Source organism: Gavialis gangeticus, unplaced genomic scaffold (assembly GCF_001723915.1).
Source record: "Gavialis gangeticus isolate Ggan-Ray unplaced genomic scaffold, GavGan_comp1, whole genome shotgun sequence".
Classification (NCBI taxonomy): domain Eukaryota; kingdom Metazoa; phylum Chordata; order Crocodylia; family Gavialidae; genus Gavialis; species Gavialis gangeticus.
In genome coordinates, this window is record NW_017729025.1 from 148,046,868 (window position 1) to 148,070,120 (window position 23,253).

The 23,253-nt window shown below is 43.2% G+C and overlaps 2 protein-coding genes across 3 annotated transcripts in view; both read right to left on the reverse strand.

The window, feature by feature from the left end:
• The window catches only part of MRPL23 (mitochondrial ribosomal protein L23), a 19,852-nt gene extending 19,524 nt beyond the window's left edge, over positions 1-328 (reverse strand). The window contains exon 1 of one of the 2 annotated variants that reach the window (XM_019519734.1): positions 253-328. In XM_019519734.1, coding sequence (XP_019375279.1) covers positions 253-272 — 20 coding nt within the window. In that variant the 5' untranslated portion in view covers positions 273-328. Of the gene's footprint in view, positions 1-232 lie in introns of both variants that reach the window. The other variant, XM_019519735.1, reaches the window with a different exon arrangement.
• Positions 329-4,023: 3,695 nt separating this feature from the next.
• The window catches only part of TNNT3 (troponin T3, fast skeletal type), a 45,511-nt gene continuing 26,281 nt past the window's right edge, over positions 4,024-23,253 (reverse strand). Inside the window, exons 9-17 of the mRNA XM_019519736.1 lie at positions 18,189-18,207; positions 17,048-17,093; positions 15,622-15,738; positions 14,193-14,270; positions 13,781-13,894; positions 13,277-13,386; positions 11,169-11,259; positions 7,441-7,481; positions 4,024-4,421 (exon numbers count right to left, since the gene is read on the reverse strand). Of these exons, the coding sequence (XP_019375281.1) occupies positions 4,373-4,421; positions 7,441-7,481; positions 11,169-11,259; positions 13,277-13,386; positions 13,781-13,894; positions 14,193-14,270; positions 15,622-15,738; positions 17,048-17,093; positions 18,189-18,207 (665 nt within the window). The 3' untranslated portion in view covers positions 4,024-4,372. The remainder of the gene's footprint in view (positions 4,422-7,440; positions 7,482-11,168; positions 11,260-13,276; positions 13,387-13,780; positions 13,895-14,192; positions 14,271-15,621; positions 15,739-17,047; positions 17,094-18,188; positions 18,208-23,253) is intronic.

A 23,253-nucleotide genomic window follows, 5' to 3' on the forward strand; every position in this document is an offset into this window, starting at 1 on the left:
AGGCCGAGCCGCCACACGGGTGCGAACGGGATAAAGATGAGGACCCAACTATTTAAAAAAAAACAACCGCAGCGCGCACACGAGCGCTCCGACCCCTTCCCGCACCCCGCAGAACAGCCCCCCCGCATGCGCACTACGGCGACTGACACCCGGCCCGTGCCCTCCTCCCGCCCCTGGCTATTACTATCCCGTTCTGCTTGTCTCCCCAGACTGTCCCCTCATAAACCCTCACCCCCGGAGTGGGCTACTCACACGACCCGTCCGGCAGCCATGGCCGCCCGCTGCCGGAAGCGCTGAGGAGCGCCCCGCCTCAGCAGGGGCGGCCCCTCCCCCCTCGCGAGTGCCCCGCGGCACCGCCCGCGCCCCCTGCCGGCCGGGAGGTCTTCTGCACCGTTGTTCCACGTCCCCCCCCCAGAAGAAGGGAAATGTCCAAGAGAGATGTATTTGTGCAGTCACTTCGGAGGCAGCCTCTGCAAAACCCGCTCTCGGGGGGGGCTGGCTGACTTTTGGGGAGGCCACCAGCACTTTTCCATGACTGCTCGCCTCAAATAAAGAAGTGCTTCATCTGTGATGACCCCATCCTCACCCACTCACTGCCAGGTTACAGAGAGCAATCTAAAGTCAATAAGAAAGGGTGTTTTTTGCATACTCCTTCGCATATTTTTGCAGTGGGCAACGTGATCATTTTGAGCTTCCCCTTCGATCATTTCAGGGTTCAAGTTGTGGGGGAGTTCAGGGGGCTGAGCCGCCCCCGTAAGAGATGTGTAAATCATAACCCTGGGCAGTCTCCAATGTTATTAGGGCATCGTGATGGGCAGCCCAATTTTTTTTTTTTTTGCAAGAGTCAAGGGGTAATTTAAACCCTGCATAACTTCATATTTAAAACCTGACAATGCTGACTGCAGCCAGCTCCTTGTACGGGCCTGGGGATGGCGTGAGCACTGGGGCGATGCTTGCTGAGCCAAGCCATGCACCCATTCAGGACCCTGCCCCTTTCCCAAGAGCCGATGGGGGGTGAACGCTGCTGGGGCCTCTTTGGCCGCTGGGGTCCAGTCTTTGAGCCCCCCCATCTCATGTATCCAGGGGCTCAGTGGCAAAGGCCACTTGAGGGGTGCTGAGGTCACAAAGGCTGGCACCACACGGGGAAGACACAAGGCACCCAGCATGTCAGCGAGAGCGGCCGTTGATTCCTCCGAAGGCAATGGCCACATGCTTGTGGGGGCTCAACAGGGCCACCTGTACGGGTGCTGGAGTCCTGCCGCCTCAAGCAAGAGAGGGAAACAGGCTGGCTTGTTTCCCCACACACGCAAAGTCATGCCCCAGCCTTGTCCTTTCAAATGTCACCTGGCTCTTCCCTTTCACCACAGCCTTGCTGTTCATTTGCATCAGACAGCGGGTGGCAAACTTTGTGCAGCTATGGGCCAGACTGACCAAACTCGGGTCCAACACAGGCTGGCACTGAGACCTAGCCACCCCCACTTCTCCCTGCCACCCGGCCATGACATAAAGGAAACTGTCTACCACTTGTCTGCAATGAGAAATGTGCAAAATTCCCCACAAATCTGTGGGCTGGTTCCAGCAACTCCAAGCCGGGATCCAGCCCACAAGCAACAGATTGCTGACCCCTGGGCTAAGGAACAGTTGGAGCTGTCCAGGTTCCTATCTTGGATTAGTAGGGGAGGTAAATGCAAATGTCATATGTACTAGGAGTTTGATAAAGTGCTGGATAGAGCACTGAATGAAAGCTTTGTTGAAAAAGTGATTCAAATCAGATGAACATAATGTGAACTGAAACTGTAGAAAAGCCTGAAGCAACAGGCAATGGCAAAGGCACCAAGTTGAGGGAAAGTACCTGACCATGAGTCCTTACCTCCAGTCTTGTTTAAACAGCGTGTTAGAAAAATATAACAGGTATTAAAGTTGGAAAAGGCACGAGCACAAATGAGGGCAAATAAATAATATGGGGAGCCTAAAGGGAAAAGAAACATGGGCAGAAAATAACATAAAATTCTCCTTGGAAAAATGCAAACAGCTATAGCTGTGGCAATAATAATCATCTGGAGGAAGAGAATCACTTGACAAGAGAGATTAAGGGACTGCTCTGATTTAAGCCTTTTTTTTTATGTCATGAGAATCGGATCAGGATTGTAAGGAGTTAAATATACCGCACTTGGTTAAGAGACAGCCAAAGCACAACGGTAAATGTCTTTAGGATTCTCAAGGGTAAGAACACCAAGAAGGAAGAATTACCAAATGCAAAACAAGGGAACATAGTAAAGAGTTATGGGACAACAATTAAGAACTCAAAAATTCAGGCAAAGTTGCCAAACTGCATCTCCCTTCCCCATGATAACATCTGGTACAGGGCTGTTCAAATCATTTGGCCTTATGAACTAGCTCCAGACTGCAAACTTTTTCCTGAGCTGGACAACCTACCTCCAACAACAGGTGGGTAGCTTGTCAGCACGACTGCCAGAGCTGCTGTGTTGGCCTGGCTCTGAAACGTGGGGTGAACTCCACCACTGCTTGTTGCCCCCTCTCTTCCCCTCCCTCCTCCCCCTGCCCCTTTTTCGTGCTGTCAAATTTTTGTCACCAGTGGTGATCAAAAACCCCAGATTCAGAAGCCAGAAAGGGGTTGGGTTGGGTGAGGAGACAAGCAGCAGCAGCATTCACCCCTTAAGTTCCAGAGCTGCACCAGCAAGCCCCACAACCCTCAATTTAATCACTCACGGCTTGCCTGCAGTTGGTGGGCCCCCATTTGTATAGTCCTGATTTCATAGATTATAAAATACTTTCCCTTAGGATTTGGTGGAAACTCATTGCTTGGGATGTTTACAACTAAAACTCACAAACCCTAAATGGTGTAATGCAGGGAACAATTCTGCTTGGGACCCAGAAATAGATTCCACCAGGGGTCATCCATCCCACAGATGTGGGGCTTCAGCTACAGTCACTTTCCCTGTGTGCCATGGGGAGAAGCAGTGGCTCTGCTGGAGCTCTTATCATGCCACTCTAGAGAGAAGTGGCAGTAGCCAGGTCATAGCACCCACCCTCTTGCCTCTGACCTGAGCGTCGTCATTCTGGCCCACAACCTGAAAAGGTTGGTGACTACTGGATTAAACAATTTACCAGGACTTTTTTGTCTCTATTTTTCTGTCATCCTAGGTGTTCTTCCAAAAGTCAAAGCGTTTCCTGGCTCTTATTGCAGCAAAAAGTGGGGAGAAGGGGCCCTATTAGCCTAATTTCTTCTTAGAAAGATGTAATTTGACCATCTGCCTCATTTGTTGGTGAAAATGTAAGGTAAAAAGTAACCGTTTCTGATCCTATACATGAAATTAATATTTTCTGTTCTGAGATAAAGATATTAAAAAATATGTCTTAGAATAAGGGTTGGCCAGGACTTTCTCTGCAGAAAATGAACAAAATGCTCACCAAGAAAATAAAATGGCCAGTAAAATCCTAACTCCTTTGCTCCTTTATTTATGACTTTCCCATTTATTTCCATGGATGGATGGCATGGGCAAGAAAGAGGGCATAAACTCTTCCCAAGTTGTCAGAATTTCATATTAGATTTCAGACTTAATCTTGGGTTATAATTGCTTTGACGTATTTGAATTAACTACACTTGACATTATTTACACTATAGTATATTTATACCTTTCAAAAAAAGACTTTACAGAATACTCTTTTTTAATAGTTTTGTTTCGTGCTCCCAATTTTATAGTTTTCTACCACCTTCATTGCCTAGTTCATCCAACTTAGACATTCTGATTTCCTATACTGATTATGAACACTTCAAAACAGATTGTATCTGTCATTGTCTGTATAGTACCTATAAAATGGGGCCGTAATACTTGACTGTGGTACTAAGCTAACAGTAATAAGCCATATTCTCTGCCAAAGAGATATGTCAACTGACATCAGCTGAGGACGTGATCCAGTAAGTTTGGGGTATCCCTCCCCCACAAGGAAATGGGAAGCTTGTCCACTGCAATGGAATACAAGAGCCAAACTGCAGCCATAGCATATATAATTGAAGTAGGTATCGGTCACACTTTATTTACAAAATCCAGAGATTTGTACACAGCAATCTACTGGGGGGCATAGAGCTGGTATCAGGAAAATAAAACACGCAGCAGGTTGTAAAGATGCCAGGAGGGAATCATCTCAGCTCCCCAGTGACCTTCCCCTAGGTTCGGAAAGCTGCTGGAGTCCTGAAAAACAAAGCAGTAGGCAATCCAGGCTGGTGTTGTGATCTTTGTGTTGCTCAGGCATAAGAACAGAACTGGTTTGTGAAAAGGGCTAAGGGGAGGCCAGCGGTGTTTAGCCACGCCACCGGAGATGCTCCTGTCTGCGGTCACTTTCTGTTTCTTTACTTCCAGCGCCCTCCGACTTTGCCCTTGGCTCCTGCCTTCTTGCTGCTGTAATATGGAAAGAAAGAAAATGTGTCAGTGTCACTGCTGCAGCACAGTCCGTCTGTCTTTTTAGTTGCCTGCTCCATGACAACAGAGTGACTAGATGCCCCATAAATTAAACCTGCTCCAGAGCAAAGGTAAGCACATTCTAAGGAAACAGGCTGTCAATGTGAGAAGAGATTTCACTTGAGCCTCTCAGAGAGTGGCCAAGATATGCACATCTAGATGACTAAGGAGTTTTTCCCCTTACCAGAGAGCAGGGGAGCCTTGAAACTAACAGAGATGCCTCCAAGGTAGAGAATTCAGATCCAGTCCAAGATCTGAACATTCTCCAAATCCAGGGATAGTCAGATCTGGATTTTGCATTCAGGGTCCTCTCTGGAGAGAGACAGGATTTCCTTACACAAGATTGCCCTAGTACAGTGACCAGAAGCACTGGTCACCTGAAAATTGAGCTTGAGAAATTGTCGCCCATGTGAGATGGTCAGAACAATACAACTGAAGCTGAATAAAAGAATTGCTTTGCCAAGGTAAGGGAGCCTGAATGTTCCATGGGAAACATAAGCAGTCATAAAACATAAAAGACACAGTTTGTGAGGGTCACCGTCTCCAGAATCATGCAAGCGATCCTTCAGGACCCTTATTGTACTAGAAACCCAGTCTTTCTGGGATTGTGTGTGGAAGCAGTTCCCTTGTGGTCCTCAAGCCAATGCTTTCAAAGCATTCTCAGCAAAGAAGTACTGGGTAATCTCTTCCTGCATGCAGAGAGCCTTCCAGCATGCAAACCACTTACCTTCCTGTTATAAAGCTGACACACACCTTGTCTGAGGTGTGTTCCAGGTGAGAAAATTAGTTTGGTTAGGCTCTGTACTGTAGTAACAACAGGCTCCATGTGCAATGAGTTCTTGGTGCAGTGCACACCCCTAACCCCACACGCTATAAGGCTACTTGAACCAAGCCACTTGCAAGCTGCTAAGCAATTTGGTGCTGGACAGAAGAGCAGAGGCATCCAGCAAATACATACCATATGTTCTGTGGTTGGAATGGATGTTTCCAAAGAAGCTGAGTTTAAAACACATGCTCCTCCAGGGAGTAAGAAAGGTGTTAAAAAGCAACAACAGGAGGGTACATGTACATTGATTACATGGTCCCCAAATCAGAGAGGATTGTTCAGTTATAGTAGCCTTACATATGGAAAGGGCTGGCATGACGATTCATATACACATATAGTGAATACGTTACCTGTCAACAAGTTTAGAATAGAAACCAGCTTATTACAAAAACTGACCTTTCACATGAGAGACAAGGGGGTAGTGTGCGTTTACTCTGGGAATAAACACTGGATCAAAATTTCTAGAGTGGCTTTATAGCCAATTATCAGCTCCCCATATTAAAGCCACTTCTAGTTTCACAAAACTCTATAATGTTACTCCTACCTCTAAGCAGAGGGTGGAGTAGAGATGTACTTTATAGACTAACTGAATCAGAGTTAGTCTACATGTTAGTCTATAAGATGCATCTTTATCTCATCTTTACGTTGCACCTGCAGGGATTTAATGTCCTGTAAAAACATGAGGGAACATGTGGATGAGAGATGCTTTGGAATACCATGCGCTACTTCTGAAAAGTGCCAGAATACCCAGAGATCTGGGTTCCCCAACCAACCCTTTGCAAAACAACCTTCTATCATGCCCAGAAGAGTCTCCTTCGGGGGGAAAAAGAGCAGTGGGGGAGAAGGGGAAAAAAAGATGTTTCTGAGAAAAGTAACATGCCTTTGACCAGTAGGGGGCTACCTTAACATGGCAACATTTTGTCATGTTATAGGTCTTGTGGTGGTGATGCTAGAAAACATAGCGTTCAGGAAACCAAATAGCATCTTGATGAACCTGTTCCTTCCCATTAACAGAATTACAGGGTCCTCTTATAAGCCCAAACCCCTGAAAAGCATGTTTTTCAGGATCAAGCCCTTTGCTTGACATCTACACAGAACTGCACCTACAGTGCTAGATCTAAGTGGGTGTGTCTACATGTTCATTAATGTGCAGTAGTTACTGTACATTTAGTTTAGTGTTTGCTTAATGAAATACTAACTAACTGTGCAGTAACTACAGTTACTGTGTAGTAGCACTGGTGCACGGTTTTTTGTGATGCTTACTGCGCAGTTGCCTAATAACACTATGCAGTAGAGTATTAACACAGTTTCTGACGGCACACTACTGTGCAGTGTTATTAGGCTACTGCACAGTAAGCATCCCATGTAGACATGCCCAGCATTTATGTCAGAACAGGAAGAAAGCATTGGGTCTTTGGTAACAACACCTTTGAATCATTTGCATGGTCAGAGCTCTTTATGCATGGTGTGATTTTGCTGAGGTGGCACAGAGACAACGCAAAGAGCACACCTCAGCATTCAGAAAGCCCCTCCTGCACCTTCTCCATAATTTGTCCCCTTTGCCTTTTACTTCCCTCTCCCTTTCCTCTACACCCTAGGCCTCTCCTTGTCTCTCATGAAGCGAGGTCTCCAAATGAAAACATGCAACAATTAAGACATGGGACTTGCAAGCGGGAAAGAAATGAAATTAAACACAGGTAAGGTGGAAAAGGAAAGTGACAGGTATGTGACCAATGAAAAGAACTCGGTCACTGATAGATAACCACTACGTGGCAGTCATAACCATGAATGTTAGTCTTGTTATGCCTCCTTCCTTACAATCTTAGCAGTCACTCAGAATCCTGTGTAAGCAGGGGTAACTTCCAATACTGTCTTCAAAACAGGTCAGCCAGCATAAACAGCCATGGCTTCAAGAGACAGCATTTTTGCCAAGATTGTTGGAAGGGGGGGTGATTTGTTTACACTTCAGCTTCACTACCATTTTCTAAGGGTGGGGAGGGTTGGAAGTTACCCTTCCAACTCTCGCTTCAATCCCTTCCAAGAAGAAAATGTCAGTGTGAAGGCTGAAGTGACGAGTAGAACACTGAGTGGATATCCCAAACCATGGGCTGGGAAAGGGATATGGGTACTTACTGCTTCTGAGCCTGATCAATCCGGTTTCTGAGGGTGGTGATCTGCAAATAATACACATGACTAACATTTTTAAAGGGTTCTGCTGAGTGATCTGTTTTCCCATGGAAAGGGAAGTGTTTTTACCTGGCCAAAGAGCTGGAGACAAGTGCCTGTGGTGAAGGTACCATCTTTCTTTCCAAGGAAAAACCTCTCTCTTGAGAAACCACACAGATGTTGCTAACTGGCAGTAAATTTACAAGCCAATTTCATGTCTTAAGAGGACATTACAGACCAGGGATCCCACTATGGGACAAATACTGGGACAAACAATACCTTTGTTAAAACAGTTTGCTTATAACTATGTACAATAGAGCCAATTTATCGTAAACTCATGTACACTCAAACTTCATGTAGGTGAAGGTAGGTGAACTACAGCACGAGTTGCAAACTGGTCATTGTGAAAGCTCAGGAGACCCTGGCAGTTGTGCTTTACACAACAGCGTGTGCTTTCCTTCACCTTATTTCCACTGCAACCTGTCATCCCAGGTATAAATTTTCCATGCAGTTAGCAACACTGAAGTGGAAGGTGGGTTTGACCAGGGTGGATAAGAAATTGGACACAGAAAAACTCCAGAACTGGAGGAAAATTAATGAGTATGCTCAGCAACAAAAAGCCCCGAGGCTTCTTATATTGTAGGGATGTAGGTTTTCCCTGCCACCGCCCATAAAAATCACATCAAAAGACCACTGCAATTTGGAAATGAGAAACTGAAATTGATGGGTGCTTACGCACCTGTTGAAGTTTAGAGTCAAAGGGCTTCAAAAGACTTTGAATCAGGCTGTAAAGAGTCAGAATGGTGGGTGACATGTTCTTCTACTACCTCTGAAGATTAATTAATGGAGCAGCATTGGTTATGGAACAGGAGAAGGGAGAATGTTCAATGTCAACTCCTCTCCTGGCACTCAAACAGAGAGACATTCCCAAAGAAGACAGAGAAGATATGTGAGTGGGGAATTTTTTCAACCAAGAAAATGAAGGCTTGTGTGGCTGAGACAAGGACTTTCCAGGATCCCTTGCAATAGTAGCAATCTGTGGTGTTACCCCAGTGGGAGTTCATAATGGACCTGGATTTGATGGCTTGTCATCTCTTGGCCAGGCTGAGGTTTTAGGTTGGAACTCGATGCTTGGGAAAACATCAAGCAGACCAATGCTTGTAGCACCTGACAGAGCCAATGTATAGCTGCTGTGCACTTTTGCCTGATTCAGTACCTCCATCCTCACCTGTAGCATCAGCCTCACCATTCCAATATGGCAGCTCTCTCTTAGTTCATGCAATGTACTTTGTACTGTGAATGTATATCCACTAAGAGGTAGGAGGAGCCTGTACAGGCCACTTTTGATGTGTTTGTTTTCCATTTGTAAGTCCATCAAGACATAGCCTAAGTCTCTAGAGGTAAAAAATTAACCAGCCATGCCCCCTATTACTCTTCATGACTCAAACTTCTCCATTGCCTCTGGATGCCATGATCTGAGCAAACTCACAATCCAAAACACCAATGGCCAAGCAAACGTTGCCTGGCATTTAAAAATCACAGTGCACGGAAAAACAAAAGTCACATATCAGGTTGTTTCGCTTTCTTGGACTTCCTGGACCAAGTTTTCCCACAGCAAACAGAAAAAAAGAGACTGTAACATTAGAAGCAACAGGACAACACAGAGGAGGCAAGATCCACTGCATTTTGTACTTACTCATGGAAGTTTAAAAGTCTGTCACATGGGTTCAAATCATTTATTCCAATTTATTGGTAGAAATTCAAACTTGCTCTTACAACTGACCCAAGAGCTTGTGACTTACCTTTACTGCTAACCCTTAACAGCAGGCATGGCATGCCGTCTCCCGCCCAGCATCAGTGAGCAACAGAGAGCAGTGCTGAACACCAGCCCCCCTCACCATCTCACCCTGTATGTCTCATTTTCTTCATTTTTCTTTCCCTTGTTTTCTTTTTTACTTTATCTTGTCTTTTTTCCTGCTTTCTTCTCAGCTACTTTCTCTTCATCCCTCTTCCCCTCTTACACTTTATTGCCTTCCTTTTCATTCTCCCCAACCTTCTTTCCATGCATTTCCTTTTCTTTTCTCACTCTCTTCCTTTATTATACTTTTTGCATCTCTCTTCTTGCTTTCTATACTGTTAAGCCCCCTTCTAGCTCACCTTTGCTCATTCTTTCTGTCTTCTTATATAGCGTTTATCACCATGGAATCTAAATATTTTTCCCAGGCCTTTATTTCTTTAAAGGCCTATTTAGCTTGCACCCAGACAGCATCTTAAAGCTGTGTACAAACATGTGCTGCACAAGGTAAGGAGCCTTTCCAGACTCTGCAATGTTTTGCTCTTCTGGCTCTGAAGCAGAGCTGCCTTCAGAGACTGTTTGTACAAGGTATGGTTACATTTCTTGGCAACTTTATTCTTTGACCCAGAATACATTTTGACCCAGAATCACCCTGCTTGTAGTGCTGTTGCATTCTATTTAAACCAATGGAACATCAGCCAAGCAAATGCTTTCCATCTGAGCACCCATGAATTGTGCAACAGCAGGTGTTAAGCACCACTGTGATTTTACACCAATTGCTTGCTTAATACCCCATTTCAAAGAATGGAAGGTGGAAGAAAAATGAAGTAAAGGGAGACACACAAGACTCAGTCTCCTCTTCCCTCTGCTACATGAAACTGAGCGCCAGCTTGCTGTCCGCCTGAGTGCAGAAGCACCCGGGGTCTCACCATGCATGAGGCTCATGCATTTCAACAGCCTCTGCTGCTGCTGCTATGTTGGCGAACTCTTTGTACTTACAACTTGGACAGCGCCTCTACCCTGCAACGGAGTGTTGCAATCTAGAGAGATTGAGATCATTATGTTGGTGCTAGTTATTCTTAGTCCAGATGTTTTTAAGAAAAATTTGAAAAAGAAGTAAAGAGAAAGACAGAAACAGTCATGAATAAGGATCCCAGTGGGATGTCAGTTACTGAAGTTTAAAGCAGTTGAGTGCAAACATATTCCATAACGCGAAAGGACACGTCAGCATCTTGATACCATGTGACCTTTCAGCAGATGTTCACATATAGAGCCACAAATTTCATCAAGGGCCTCCTAAAAGTTCAGTCCACAGGGAGCCATTCCCATCCCACTTTCTCAGCTTTAATTCTGTGATGAAAATAAAACTAACAAAATTTAAGTATGAAATGGAACATGCACTTAAGAAAGTTACTTTATGATGGAGACAAGCAAAAAAAATTAACTGAGATTTTTTTTATGACACCCTTTCAAGTAGATCATAGCTAATTTCTTATTGCATGGGGACTGCATCATAATTGTCCATAGAGCATGGATTCTGATCTATTAAATTCCAGATTAAAGTCATAAATTCAGTCTTCTAAAATTAGCCATTTGCAGGTCATGCATACACAGTTATAGGAAGTCCAATTCCAGGTGCCTTTCTAGGCAAATATTCCAAAATCTATGTGGGGAAGTAGATGAACAACATACTCACACCACATCAAGAGCAGGTTGGACAAACACTTGGCTGGGATGATTTAGTTAGAAATGATCTTGCCTTGAAAGCAAGGGACTGGGCTAGATCTCATGTAGTCCCTTCTAACCCTCTCCTATGATCTCCTGTTCAAATTTCATAGCTTCCTACATAGTGGATCAAGAGATAGCTAGTGCCCCGACAGAGACTCGCTTATGAACCCACCTCATACTTTTTGCTCTTAATCTCTTCTCCAAAATCATATTTTTCAGTTTCCAGCTGGTATAACCAATCCCACAGTTCTTTGGCCTTCTCCCTATGGTTTTTATGAGGAAGAAAGACAGGAGAAATATGTGTTACACATTTCTTGTGGTTCTTTTGTCACTACTCTCAAGATTTTTTTAATGCAGTACATACATCATCTTCCAAAATTCTCCCTATCTGCAGGTGACTCACTATTTTCAAGATCAGATTATATTTTTTCACAGATTTATGCATGCTAACCTTCTAATCTCATACCTTTCATCTGTTAGACATTAAACCCCTTGCATCAGTTTGGTTTATTTCTTGGCTCTTTAGCCTTCATTAAAGAACCCAGGAAAATTAGAGGAAATTAAAGAAGAGGATTCCAAGTAACCAAGATGAAGAAATAGCATAGTATATTTCACCAGTTCCAGGGCTTGGGCCAGTGACTGGGAATGACCCTTAAATTATGCCCAAATTCCATCATCCAGAGTGCAGAATAATAATAGTTAGAGGCCAGTCTGTGCCAAAATACTTGATCACAAAACACCCAATTCTGAGAAGGTTCACGTCTATATCTAGCAGTTTTTATCTACATCCCTCCCAGCTAGATAGCTGGTCCAATAAAAGATATCATCCACAGAAATCCTTGCCCCTGGCATCCATATCATAGCAGTTCATACCTATATCTAATATTTTTGATTCTAGTAGAGGACATTTCTTCCTGCCTGGAATTACCTCAAGTTACGATTTGTTTCTTTTCCTAAACAAACAACATATTCCTGATTTTTTTTCTACTAGAATGTTTCCTATTCCTTGACAAAATACCTTCATTACCTTTTGTCCCTCTTCTTCGTTCCCCTCCAAGACTTTAAAAGCAAGCACGAAGGCAAAGATGTGGCACAGGGTATTATGAAGATTCATTTAATCTCCGCAATATGCCTGATATCACTACACTAAATACTCTGCAAGCAGGAGCAGCTATTTCTGCTTCTGGGCCTGGGCCATCTGCCACTATTTTGCTCTCACCTGAAACTGAGTTGCTAGAGCCCGTTGCTGGATGGCAATTCAAAAGCAACATTTACTCACCCACCCAGTGTACACATTTACTCCCACATCCCACTTTCTTTCTAACTCCCACTTTTAAAAATATCTTAGACTGTTATGACCAGGTTTGACTTTAGGATTCTGAGAACCATCTACAGGAATGATGCCTGTGGATGAACATAGACAGTGTTCAGTCCATCTATGGGCTGGATCCAGCTGGTGGGCCAATCTGGTGTGTGGGCAGCAAGAAGAGGCCCAGTGTGGCCAAGCAGGGGGATCAGGGGGTGGTTCAGCCCCAATTCAGCCATGCAGAAGGAAGAGGGCATAGCCTGGGCCAAATCCAGCCTTGCAGGGCAGTGGAAAGGGGTGGCAGTATTACTTGCCACTACTCCCCCACCACCAAATTTCCAAATCGGTGGGGAGGCCCGAGGGCTGGGTGCTTTGGCTCCATGGTCTGGATTTGGCCCATGTGATCAACAAGGTTATCCATGGTTGGAGGCCCCAGACCTAATACTTCCCAAGTTACTTCAGTGTGTGCTGATGTTGTACCAATCTTCCCTCATAGAACCGATACCCCATGGAGGAACTACTGTACAATGCTGTAAATGCATCTGAAGCTAAAGCTGTGTGGTTAAGACCAACTGCTCTTAAATTGGGGTGGGTTAGGGAGGGGAAGGAGAGTTTGCATGATGTAGTTACCTTACAAATTTTTGACAAGATGGAAACCCCATCCTGAATAGCAGCAGAGAGAAGGCAGTGTGACCATGCAGTGACCATGGCTGGATGTCCATCATACCATGGGCGATAACATATAAAATCCTTTTTTCACACAAAAAGGTTCCCTTGCACAAACAAGGGCTGAATTCAGCATTGCCTTCATAAGGGCTCCAGAACCTCCCCAAAAGCTAGTTCCTTCAACATAGAAGAAAGACCACAAGAAGACATTGCTATGGGATAGCATTCAGATCTGGTAGCTCTGCCTTCCCCATGTGGCCTTGAGAATATCTCCAGTCTATTTGCAGCAAACAGAGATAACATGTTACCTGAGCTTGTCTTCATTAAGGTGGTCAATGTTGAGAGGTTTACGTCTCTCTGCCAGGACTTTCTTCTTTGTTTCCCTAGCAGTCTGCTTCTTCCCTCTCTTCTGGTCAGCCTAGAAGAGTAACATTTCCAGAACATCAGTGGATGCTGCCTAGCAGAAATTCAAGATAAATTAAGTAAGTGTTGTTGACTCACATTGAGCCTTCCCTTAAGACACACTAAGTCATTAGACTTTGGATCATTCCTAACACCACTTACTCCATAAGAAGAGAAATTCTTACCAACAATATAGAGGTGGTGAAACTTGAAGGAAGCACAGGAGTTACTGAAGTTTTCCTAAAAATCTATGTGATTCCTAGCAACTACTAGAATGAAATGAATATGTTCCTCATGTTTGACAGAGAATTTGGGAGGTTCAAGAGAAAAAGGGAATGCAAGCCATGCTAAACCTCCGAAAAAGTGTGTTCAGAGCCTCTTTATTTCGTCAGCTAATTCAGGCATTTTACCTTAGCCAAATAGCTGCTGTATGTGGCGCCCATAGAGGTCAGAGCCTTCTTTTTCTTCATGTCATCCTCAACCTTTCTCTTTGCATCCTCTTCCTCCCTTCTTGCCTTCTCCTCCTGTGGAGTGAAACATGGCAAAGCAGATTACTGCAAGGACTCTAGGCATGCTCACAGACAACCCACTAGCATCAGAAATCCCTACAGCAAATTCATGGTGCTGGGAACCAAGAGTGGCTTCCATCCCAACCTCTGCCCAGTCCATCTGAATGTAATCAGGAGTGCAGACATTTCTTTGTTGCTGTTTCTCAAGCAGACAGCACCTGCACCCTCTTTCTGTCTCCTTTCATGGTTCCCAAACAAAACCCAAGCCCAACCACATTATCACTAGGCAGCAAAGTAAAATAGAGACTCTTACAGCAAGCCTGGCCTGACGTTCCTTCTCCTTTTCAGCCCGGATTCTTTGTTGGTCTGCTCTTTCAGTTCTACGCTTTTCCTGCCCGAAAAAAGGAGAGGCACAGAGTCATCAGGGTGGCCTTTCTTCGTCTCCAAAACATATGTTAAGTACCTAAATTGACAAAGCTGGATACTGGGCTTTCCTTATTGCCTTACCAAAATAGGTAGCTGGAAAACCTCAGATTAATTCTCTGGCTCCAAAATTCAGCCAGCCAAGAGGAGGAACCTGTCTGTCCACTGTGCAGTGCCAGACAGGCTTCTTTCAAACTAGAATCTGGGCAAGTGAATCAGGACCTACAGAGGATGTCCTAGTTTGGCACATTGTTTCTGAATCTTTTCTGAAAAAAATCTGTTCCTTGTCCATTGTCTTTCAAGTGCATTAGACTGAATCAGTTTTAAAACAGCACTGAAAACCAAACTGGGTTTGCTCCATACTAGCTGGGAACAGGAATGACCACACTGTGCGGCTTTGACCATCTCGAAGACTGGAGGAGAATTACCCATATGTAGGTTTGAGTCCATTTTTGGACTTAATATGTTATTCCTGCTGCTAATACTTGTGTGTAAGGGAATATATTTTACAGAACTCTCACAAGTGAGGAAGCAACATTCCTCCTTAGAACCAGATGTTATACAGGGACTAGCCAGTGATAATAGTTCTCATGGCACTGTCCAAGACTTACACACAATATCAATGCATCTCACTTAGTCCTAGAACAAACCCAACCATCCTAGCTATGAGCTTCACACAATTATGTTGAGTGACTGTAGTCCTGACCTGCTTAACTCCACACTCTCCCATTTCCAAATCCAAAGTACCTTTGCCCTTTTGCCTCATCCCTAGCCAGCCAAAACCCTTGCTACTCCAGTTCTGAACCACCACATAACTTTACCCATACACTTCAGTCTTGTTCTGCAACAACCTCACCCTGGACATAGCAGAGCAGTAAGTGCCTGTGGGAATGAACTGTACTGAACTGTATGTAGTGTAAAATAAACACATCTCTAAGGAGAAAACACCAAAAACAATCCATCATGTTCATTTACTTTTAGGATATAACCCATGTTTGATTTCATCTCTTCAGAAATGAGAGGCTACTGTACACTAAGCTGCACTGCCAATAGTAAGCACTACCCCGCCAGATGTTCTGGAATTTGACTCATCACATGTCAGTCTGCACCAGCCCCAAAATACATTGCTGGTCATACTGGGAATAGGATGTGGCCTCTCTGAAGGACCCCTTTCCTCTGCCCACCTCTCTTCACTTCCTGGACAGAAGAAGAAATTCAATCTATACAGTTTCACATTTGGTTCTGAGTCTCTGAAGTAGCTATACACACAACAACGTCCTGAAGCAGGTTTCCTTGATGATGATGCCATAAAGACTTACAATTCTGTCCTTCAGGGCAAGTAGCTCTTCCTCTTCTTTCTTCCGAGCCTCAAAGTGATTGTCAATCAAGGCCTGCAGTTCAATCAGGTCTTTGTTCTGCCTCTTCTTTTGGATGTCCTGAAAAAGCAGAAAAGATTATATGATTATAACAAAAATCTATTACTGATACAGCTCCTTCCCTTCAAGCATCTTGGCACCTGGTACTAAAATGGTAAAGTGTTAATATTTTTACCTGACAAGCAAGGAAATCAAAGCACAGATAGTGTCACTCACCACTCACCAAAATCGTGGATTTCAGTGAGGGCTGACTCAGGGCCACAGAAATAGCAGTATAAAGTGTTTAGTCAGTAACAGAGCAAGAATCCTATTTTCCCATTTTTCCCCATGTTCTAGGAACCATGCAGTCTGATATACTTTTCTCTGCCCCATTACATTTCTCTAAATATTCCCAGTTTCATATAGATAGTCAAGATGCATCAAAATAAACAGAAAGCTTGTTTACTTGTAGACAAGATGGACATACCTTGACCTCAAGAGATCATATGATTTCTTCTACCATAAACATGTCCATTTCTGTCACAAGCATTGTTTTCTTTCTTTCTTTCTTTCTTTCTTTTTTATTACTAACAAAACCATAGTTGGTTCCTTGTTTGGCTGGCTGCTTGGATGTTGCTACCCTGAGAAACATTTTTCAGAAACCTACTTGCTGCATCCCACTTCATTTGCATGGCTTTATTGCAGGTGTTTGTACATTTGCAAAAGTGTCCCCCCCAAGTTTCCTGCTTCTTTAGGTCTCTTTTTTGCTTGTTGATGGGTTTCTGAGGAGCTGATTTTTTTTTCTTTTTAACTTAAGCCTTCTGTGCGCAGCCTATTGCTGGCTACAGCAGAACATAATTGCCTAATATGCCTCACGTGCAGTTTCTGATATCACAGAAGCCCTTTCTAGAACACTTATAAACCTCAAACTGTAATCTTCATCATTTATGAGTTACAGGGAACAGACACTGTAGGCAAAAAGACAGGACTAGGAAATGATTGAAAAAGCATCTCGCTTGCTCTTGAGGAATACTGGTAGTTCACCAAGATCAAGAGCCTGATAAAGAGCAGGTCTGTCATTGCAGACAGCTGAAGGCTTTAAATCACTTATTCCTTTCAAATATTTCCTTTCCTTCAGATATTTGTTTCAAAGGCACAGCGGGAAAACAAAAACTAAAAAGCTGTAGCAAGACCTATGTATGGTAGCCTGGCTACCAGAATACATAAATTGGTGTCTTAGGAATGTGGCCTGCAGCTATTTCTGTTACAGAAAACAGGTTGCAAAGGATCAGTCCTTCGCCCTTGGTGACACTGCAGTACACTTTCACAAGGGTCAGCAGTGATCCACAGAGTCATGTGAGTGCAATGGACCATCACCAGGAATACTTACATCAAAGTCTACCTTTTCTCCTTCTGGGATTTTAGGAGCAGTCAGCCTATGGCATTAGAAAAAAAAGAAAAAGAAAAAAATATCACCTCAAAGAATGCAGAACACTTCCAGAATGTCATTCCTCATGGACTGGCCAAAGCTGGGGGAGGGGGGGTGAGGGCAGGGAAAAATGCTAAAGGGAATGCATAAGGGAAATGTATAGATGAAACTATCACTGGGCTGGAAACTCTTCTAAAAGTGTCTCCTAGGCACTCATGGTGCAGGTTGGCCAAGTGGCATAAGCAGCCTCTGTGTGGCGCACACTAGATCAGGCAGGGAGCACAGTGGCAGATAGGGCAGGGAGCAGAAAGTAGAGCAGCAGATGGAGCAAGGGAAGGGGGTCAGCATGGCACTCAAGGAGGGTGCAAGGCTAATTTGTGGCACTCCTACCAAAAAGGTTGGCTCCCTGCTACTCTTCCATAGAAGAGATATGGGATGGGAGATAACCTTGTAGACTTTTTCCATCTCAAATATCAATGATATCATTCCCTTGTAAAGTTCTGTATGAGGGTGCAAGTTTGAGCAGAGTGCTGCATGCTCTAGGAAGCTGACCCAGCGGAGAGCTAGGGCACTGGCTCATAGGAGAAATTGGTGAATCCCTGCAGAGCCCAGGACATGTCAAGATAGCAGCTACCCTTCTTTCACTTGCCACTGACAACTCCCTCAAATAGCGAAGAGAAGCAAGGAGAGAGCATACTGCACAGCAGCTGCATTTCTATCCTCTGTACCCTCTGCTTCTGTTTCTGTGTAGTTCCAGGGGAAATGAGGAGAGAATACAACCTCAGCTTCTCCCAACATGAAATGCTATATGTGAGAGAGGTACATTCAGCTCTGGAGAGCTTTTGACTCGATCAATACTGGCTCTAACCCAGGTAAACTGTTCAGGGCCTGGTCTTTACTCCTTGGTCTGAAACTAGATACAGTATTGTTTGACAGAGGGAGACACTGTAGGAAAGGGCAGAGGAATACTGGGATTTGCATGAATGGCAGGCAGGAGGAGACTATTCAGAAATACTGGTGACCATTTCTCTGGCAGAATGCCCATGAGTGGCCAGAACATTTATAGTGGTGTTTTACAGGTTCCTGATGAATGAACACTTACTTTATTCTGGGTTTTTCTTCTGTAAAAACAAGGAGAGAGAGGGAGGGAAAAGAAGGACAATAATTAGAACAAGAGATAATAGAGGCAGTCTATTAAATCAGAGAAACAGGGAAACTAAAAATGTTAGGAGAAACATCCCAGAGAAACTGGCTTAAGCCAACACATCCAAAAGAGATAAACACTTCCCTTTGGTGTGGGAGTGAATCTGATTTTACTCTCACAACAGAATTTGACAGAAAATGAAAAGAAACAAGAGATTGTGTAAAAGTGCCAACGTAGCATCTGGAAAGCAATGGCTCGTTTATGTGAGGAATTCTGCTTCTCAGACCTTGGAGACCAAATCTCTAAGGAGGATGGCAAACCTGGAAAGTAAAGGAGAACACTCCCTTTTTAGGGTCAGTGTCTCATCTTTTTTATGCTGAGGTATATCCAAAGTAACTCCACTACCATTAGCAGAGTTATTCTGGATTTACATTGATGTTAGTGAGAACCAGGTTGGCCTGGTTTCTAGTAAAATGTCTCATACATAGGTTTAAATGATAAATCTTCCCCAAGTTCAATCATTCCCAGATAGCCCAAAGTGGACTCTGTATTTCAAGATCTCACTTTCCTTCATATATTCCAGGGACCCACCACACAGTCTGGAAAGACCATCCTCTCTTAGGGGTTTTATTCCCAGGCTGACCTGCATGCAAAATTCCCATGCACATGAATGGGAATAGCACTTGTGTCTCCAGGAGAGGACAGGCTCCTTGGTGTGAAGTGCAAACCATCTCAAAAGATAGATAGTCAGACCTGGGGGTTTTTTGTTTGTTTTTTTAGTCATGGACATCCTGCTGCATCAATTTATTACTTAGTTCATTACAGCAATATTTGTGTACACATTTATTTCTGATTCTCCGGTCTGTTAATTTTTTTTTTTTTTTGGCCCACTGTAATGTCAACAGAGTCAGCAGAGTTAGTTTTGCAAGTGGAAGAGAATCAAACCCACATGTTCTATCCTAACATAATCTTATAGGGACCCAAGGCTGACTTTTCTAACCATATGCTACGTTTGAACTTTCAGGAATTCATCTGAATTCTGCCAGACAATGCTCTCTCTTTCTGTTTGTTTGGTGGGAAGATGGGTTAGAAATAAAAAGCTCACAACCTATTGAGTCCATTATGAAAAGAGCCTAATTTGGAAAGCTCAGAGATCAGTCCAACCACCCACTTACCCATGTCAATACATTTTTTTTTCCTTCTGAGGTCCCCAGATGATTATACACTGAGGCATTCCAAAAGATAATTCCTTTGAAATGGGATATGTGGACCTTGCTGGTTTTGGAGGCATACGAGATGGATGGAACAGAGTAGAATGAAATGAAATGAAATATCCAGTTTCTCATAAAGGGAAAAATGCTGAGAACTGGTAGTGAAAAATGCCTGAGGGAAACATCAATTGCCAGGATTTTGGGCAGTAGAGGGATATGATTGAGCAATTTATGCTGAGAAATGTAGGAGTCACAAAAGAAGGAGGTCAGAGAATAACAATTTTTTCCTTTCACTCTTGTCTTTGCAATCTTCCTGGATTATAAACACTTTGAGAAGACGATTATTTCTTATAAAGTGTGCATACAGTGACTAGTACAGTGGGTTCCTGATCTCAGTTGAGGCCTCTAGACACCACAATAACATAAATAACAATGGTAAATAATCAAGCAAGGTAGGGGAGAGAAATAAGCTAAATTTTACTGTTCCCATAACAGCACATATAAAAATAAACCACAGGTCAGGCATGGTGAAGGCAGCATTAGTTTTGCCTGTTGTCTTTATTGCTCCAACTATGACTAAGTTTTTTGTGGGTTTTTTGGCCAATAGATTGTGAGCTTTTTTTTTACTGATTGATTTTTCTGTTTAATTGGGAGAAAGGGAGGAGGGGAAATCACTGCAACCAGTTTGCTAGGGATGTTATTTGAAAACACACAGAACTCCCTTCCCCCATGGAGCCCCAAGGAAATTACCAAGACATTCCAGTGTAACTAAAAGTGATACATTAGTGCATGTTACTTAAGAGAGAGAGAAAAAATAGTGGTGGAATGATTTACTTTTGGCTTTGTTTTTTTATTATTATTATTATTATTATTATTATTGCCTTTGGTTTTAAGGCTTCAGACCTGTCTGTCCATTAGGTAAATCCAACCACATCTTAAACTTTGACTTCTGTTTCCACCAACCTGGTGCTTCAAAAATAATGCAAGGAACAAACAGTTCCAAAATAAAAGTTAACTGGCTATTCAAAAAACAAAAAAATATAGTAATGATATCTATTGTACCTCTTGGAGACCAGAAAATGGGTAAAAAAAGAGATAACAGTTTTCATAAAAATGCTACTCATATACTTTATGCCTTAAAATCAGCCACAAGGCTGGGAATTTTTCTTAAGATGCTCTCTCTTTCAAGGAACTGGGCCAAAATTTGTGAACACTCAGGAATTGCCATTGCAAATTCCTCCTCTTGATGCGCATGGTGGATGTTGACTCATATTCTGCTTATTCTTCCCATGAACCATGAATCTGCAGCAAAATCCCCATTGTAACCCTGTCAAAAGAAGGCAGTTCTGCCAAGAACCACTTGAAATCCAAGGTCAGTGAAGATGTAATTACACATATATCCCAGGAGTACCTGGTAGCCACAATGGCTTAGCTCAGGAGGCTATAGCACATCATAAAGGTACCCTCTGTTCATTTTTTAACATCTACAATGTACTCATGCTGTGCCCTCCTGTCTATGAGAATCCCTCTAAACTGCCTTTAATCGATTTAGGTCTCTCCAGCCACTCTTCTTCATTTTGTATTATAGAAGTAACATTTCTAATTCATATTAACGCTTTGAAAATCAGTATGCCATTAAAAGGTGAGAAAGTAAGAGAGAGAAATCACATCCTGAAGTGAAACTCATAAGAGGGGCTCAGAAAAGTCCTCAAAAGGTTTTTTTCCTAAAATAAGAAAAAGCCTGAAAAGTGAACAAGGGAAAAAAATAACCCCAAAAAACAACAACAATAAAAAAACCCAAAAGAAAACAACAACAACAACAAAAAACCCTAGAAAAAAGTCAGTTGATTTTAACAAATGTTGGAAGAACCTTGAGCTCTTTCTTTAGAACCTGCTCCATTAGGAAGTGTTCAATAGGGGCTGAGAGTCAAAAGGCGATAAAATGGCAGGGCTTCCTTTCAGACTACATTGAAATTAATTGAGTCCTCCTGAAGATTTATACCTTTCTTCTGCACATCAGGCCCCTAGTTTTTTTACTTTAATTTTTTTGGGGGGGTGGGGGGAGCAGCGTAGGGTTTTCGCAAATTTTCTGCCCACAAGAATGGGCAAAATTCTACTGCAGTCAGTTGAACTAAGTCCTTTTACACCAGAAGAGAACTTAGTCTTTTGTATTTAATGGATGCATCTACACGTTGCCCTAGTGACATTGTTACTGCCCTGTGCTTTAGTACTTCACTTGGGACAGTACTAAAGCATGGCACAGTAACCATCCATACTATGCCGTACGCACGGCACATGGTTATTTTTAGCCGCTGCTTCACTCTAGCGGTGCGTTATAAACAGGGGAGCGTGCCACTTAGGGTGGCCATCATAGAGGACATTCCAGTTTTCTGCTACACTGTCCTCTATTGATACAAAACTGGATACCTGCATGTCCTTTATTTTTCTCTTCAAGAGAAAAATGTGAACACTTAATAAGAGTGTTCTTCAAGAGAAAAATAGAGGACATAAAGATGTCCAGTTTTGTATCAATAGAGGACAGAGGACAACCGGACTGTCCTCTATGATGGACACCTTAGCACCACTACAGCAAAGCAGCTGCTCATCACGTGCTAACCCACATGGTCACTACAGTGACATAGCATGTCGCTATGGCAATGTAGTGTGACATGTAGATGTGCCCGATGATGTGAGAAGTACTGATACTGCAGGTGGGAAAAAGGCTTTAAGGAAAAAAATGTAGTATGCATGGGATTTAAACACATGCTTCAAGTTAAGCATATCCTTATGTGTTTTTTAAACTGAAGGCCTTAGTGATCAAATAAATATGAGGATTTTTTTCTAGCTCCCAACTAGAGTGATGAGCAGGGTTTTGGAGTGGAACATTGTAGAGTACTAGGTTCTCCCATTGCTTATTGTCCTTATGATGAAATATGTGAGCAAGCGCTCCAGATATAACAGTCAGTTCCCAAAGAGTGATTAGATATGCGCAGTAAAGGATTCTTTGTAGCAGTGATGTTTTGGCCCAGTTCCTGAGTTTAAAAATCGAGTGAGGAATAGAAGCAGATAGAAAAGAAAAGGAAGGGGTTAGAGAAAAATGCTCGTGACATCCCAAAACAACACCAAACTACCATCATAGTATTCTCCTTCTTCTCCAGCTGTAGGTTGAAGAACATAAGCAAAAGAAAGAAAGTATACGAAGTCAATATGCAATCAGTGCTGTTTTCCTAAAGAATTAATGCCCCAGCTCCTCCTTCCCTCCCCCCTATTCTTGGGGCACTGAACTCTCTGGGTAACTATCTATCTATATCTCTAAAAGAGCAGAAAGAAGAGGAGATTCAATGGCTTAAATGCATGACAAGAAATAACCCAAAGCATTAGGAGGCAACCTTTTTGGCAGGCATGTCACAAGGTAAGGCTCACACCCTCTTCAAGCACCACTCCAGTTCCAATCCCCTGCCTGATCTGTTGCTCTACTTTCTACTCCCTTCCCTTTGCTCCCTGCCTGATCTGTTGTTCTGTTTGCTGTTCTATTCCCTGATCTGCTGTGTGCCATTCACAACCTGAACTGCAGGTTGGCCACCCCTGACCTAAAGGAATCCCAGGACATGCATCATTTATGCCTTTGGGCTAATGGAATGGCAAAGTTGTGTTGTAACTCCCAGACCCGTGGAGAAGTACTAGCTATAACTCGCATTAAAGTAGACAATTAGTGAAACAATGATATTAGCAATTATTTCTTCTGAGTAGGTTGTGACTATTGAATATTGGAATAACATGCTTATATGAGCCCTGTTAAACTGTGAGACTCT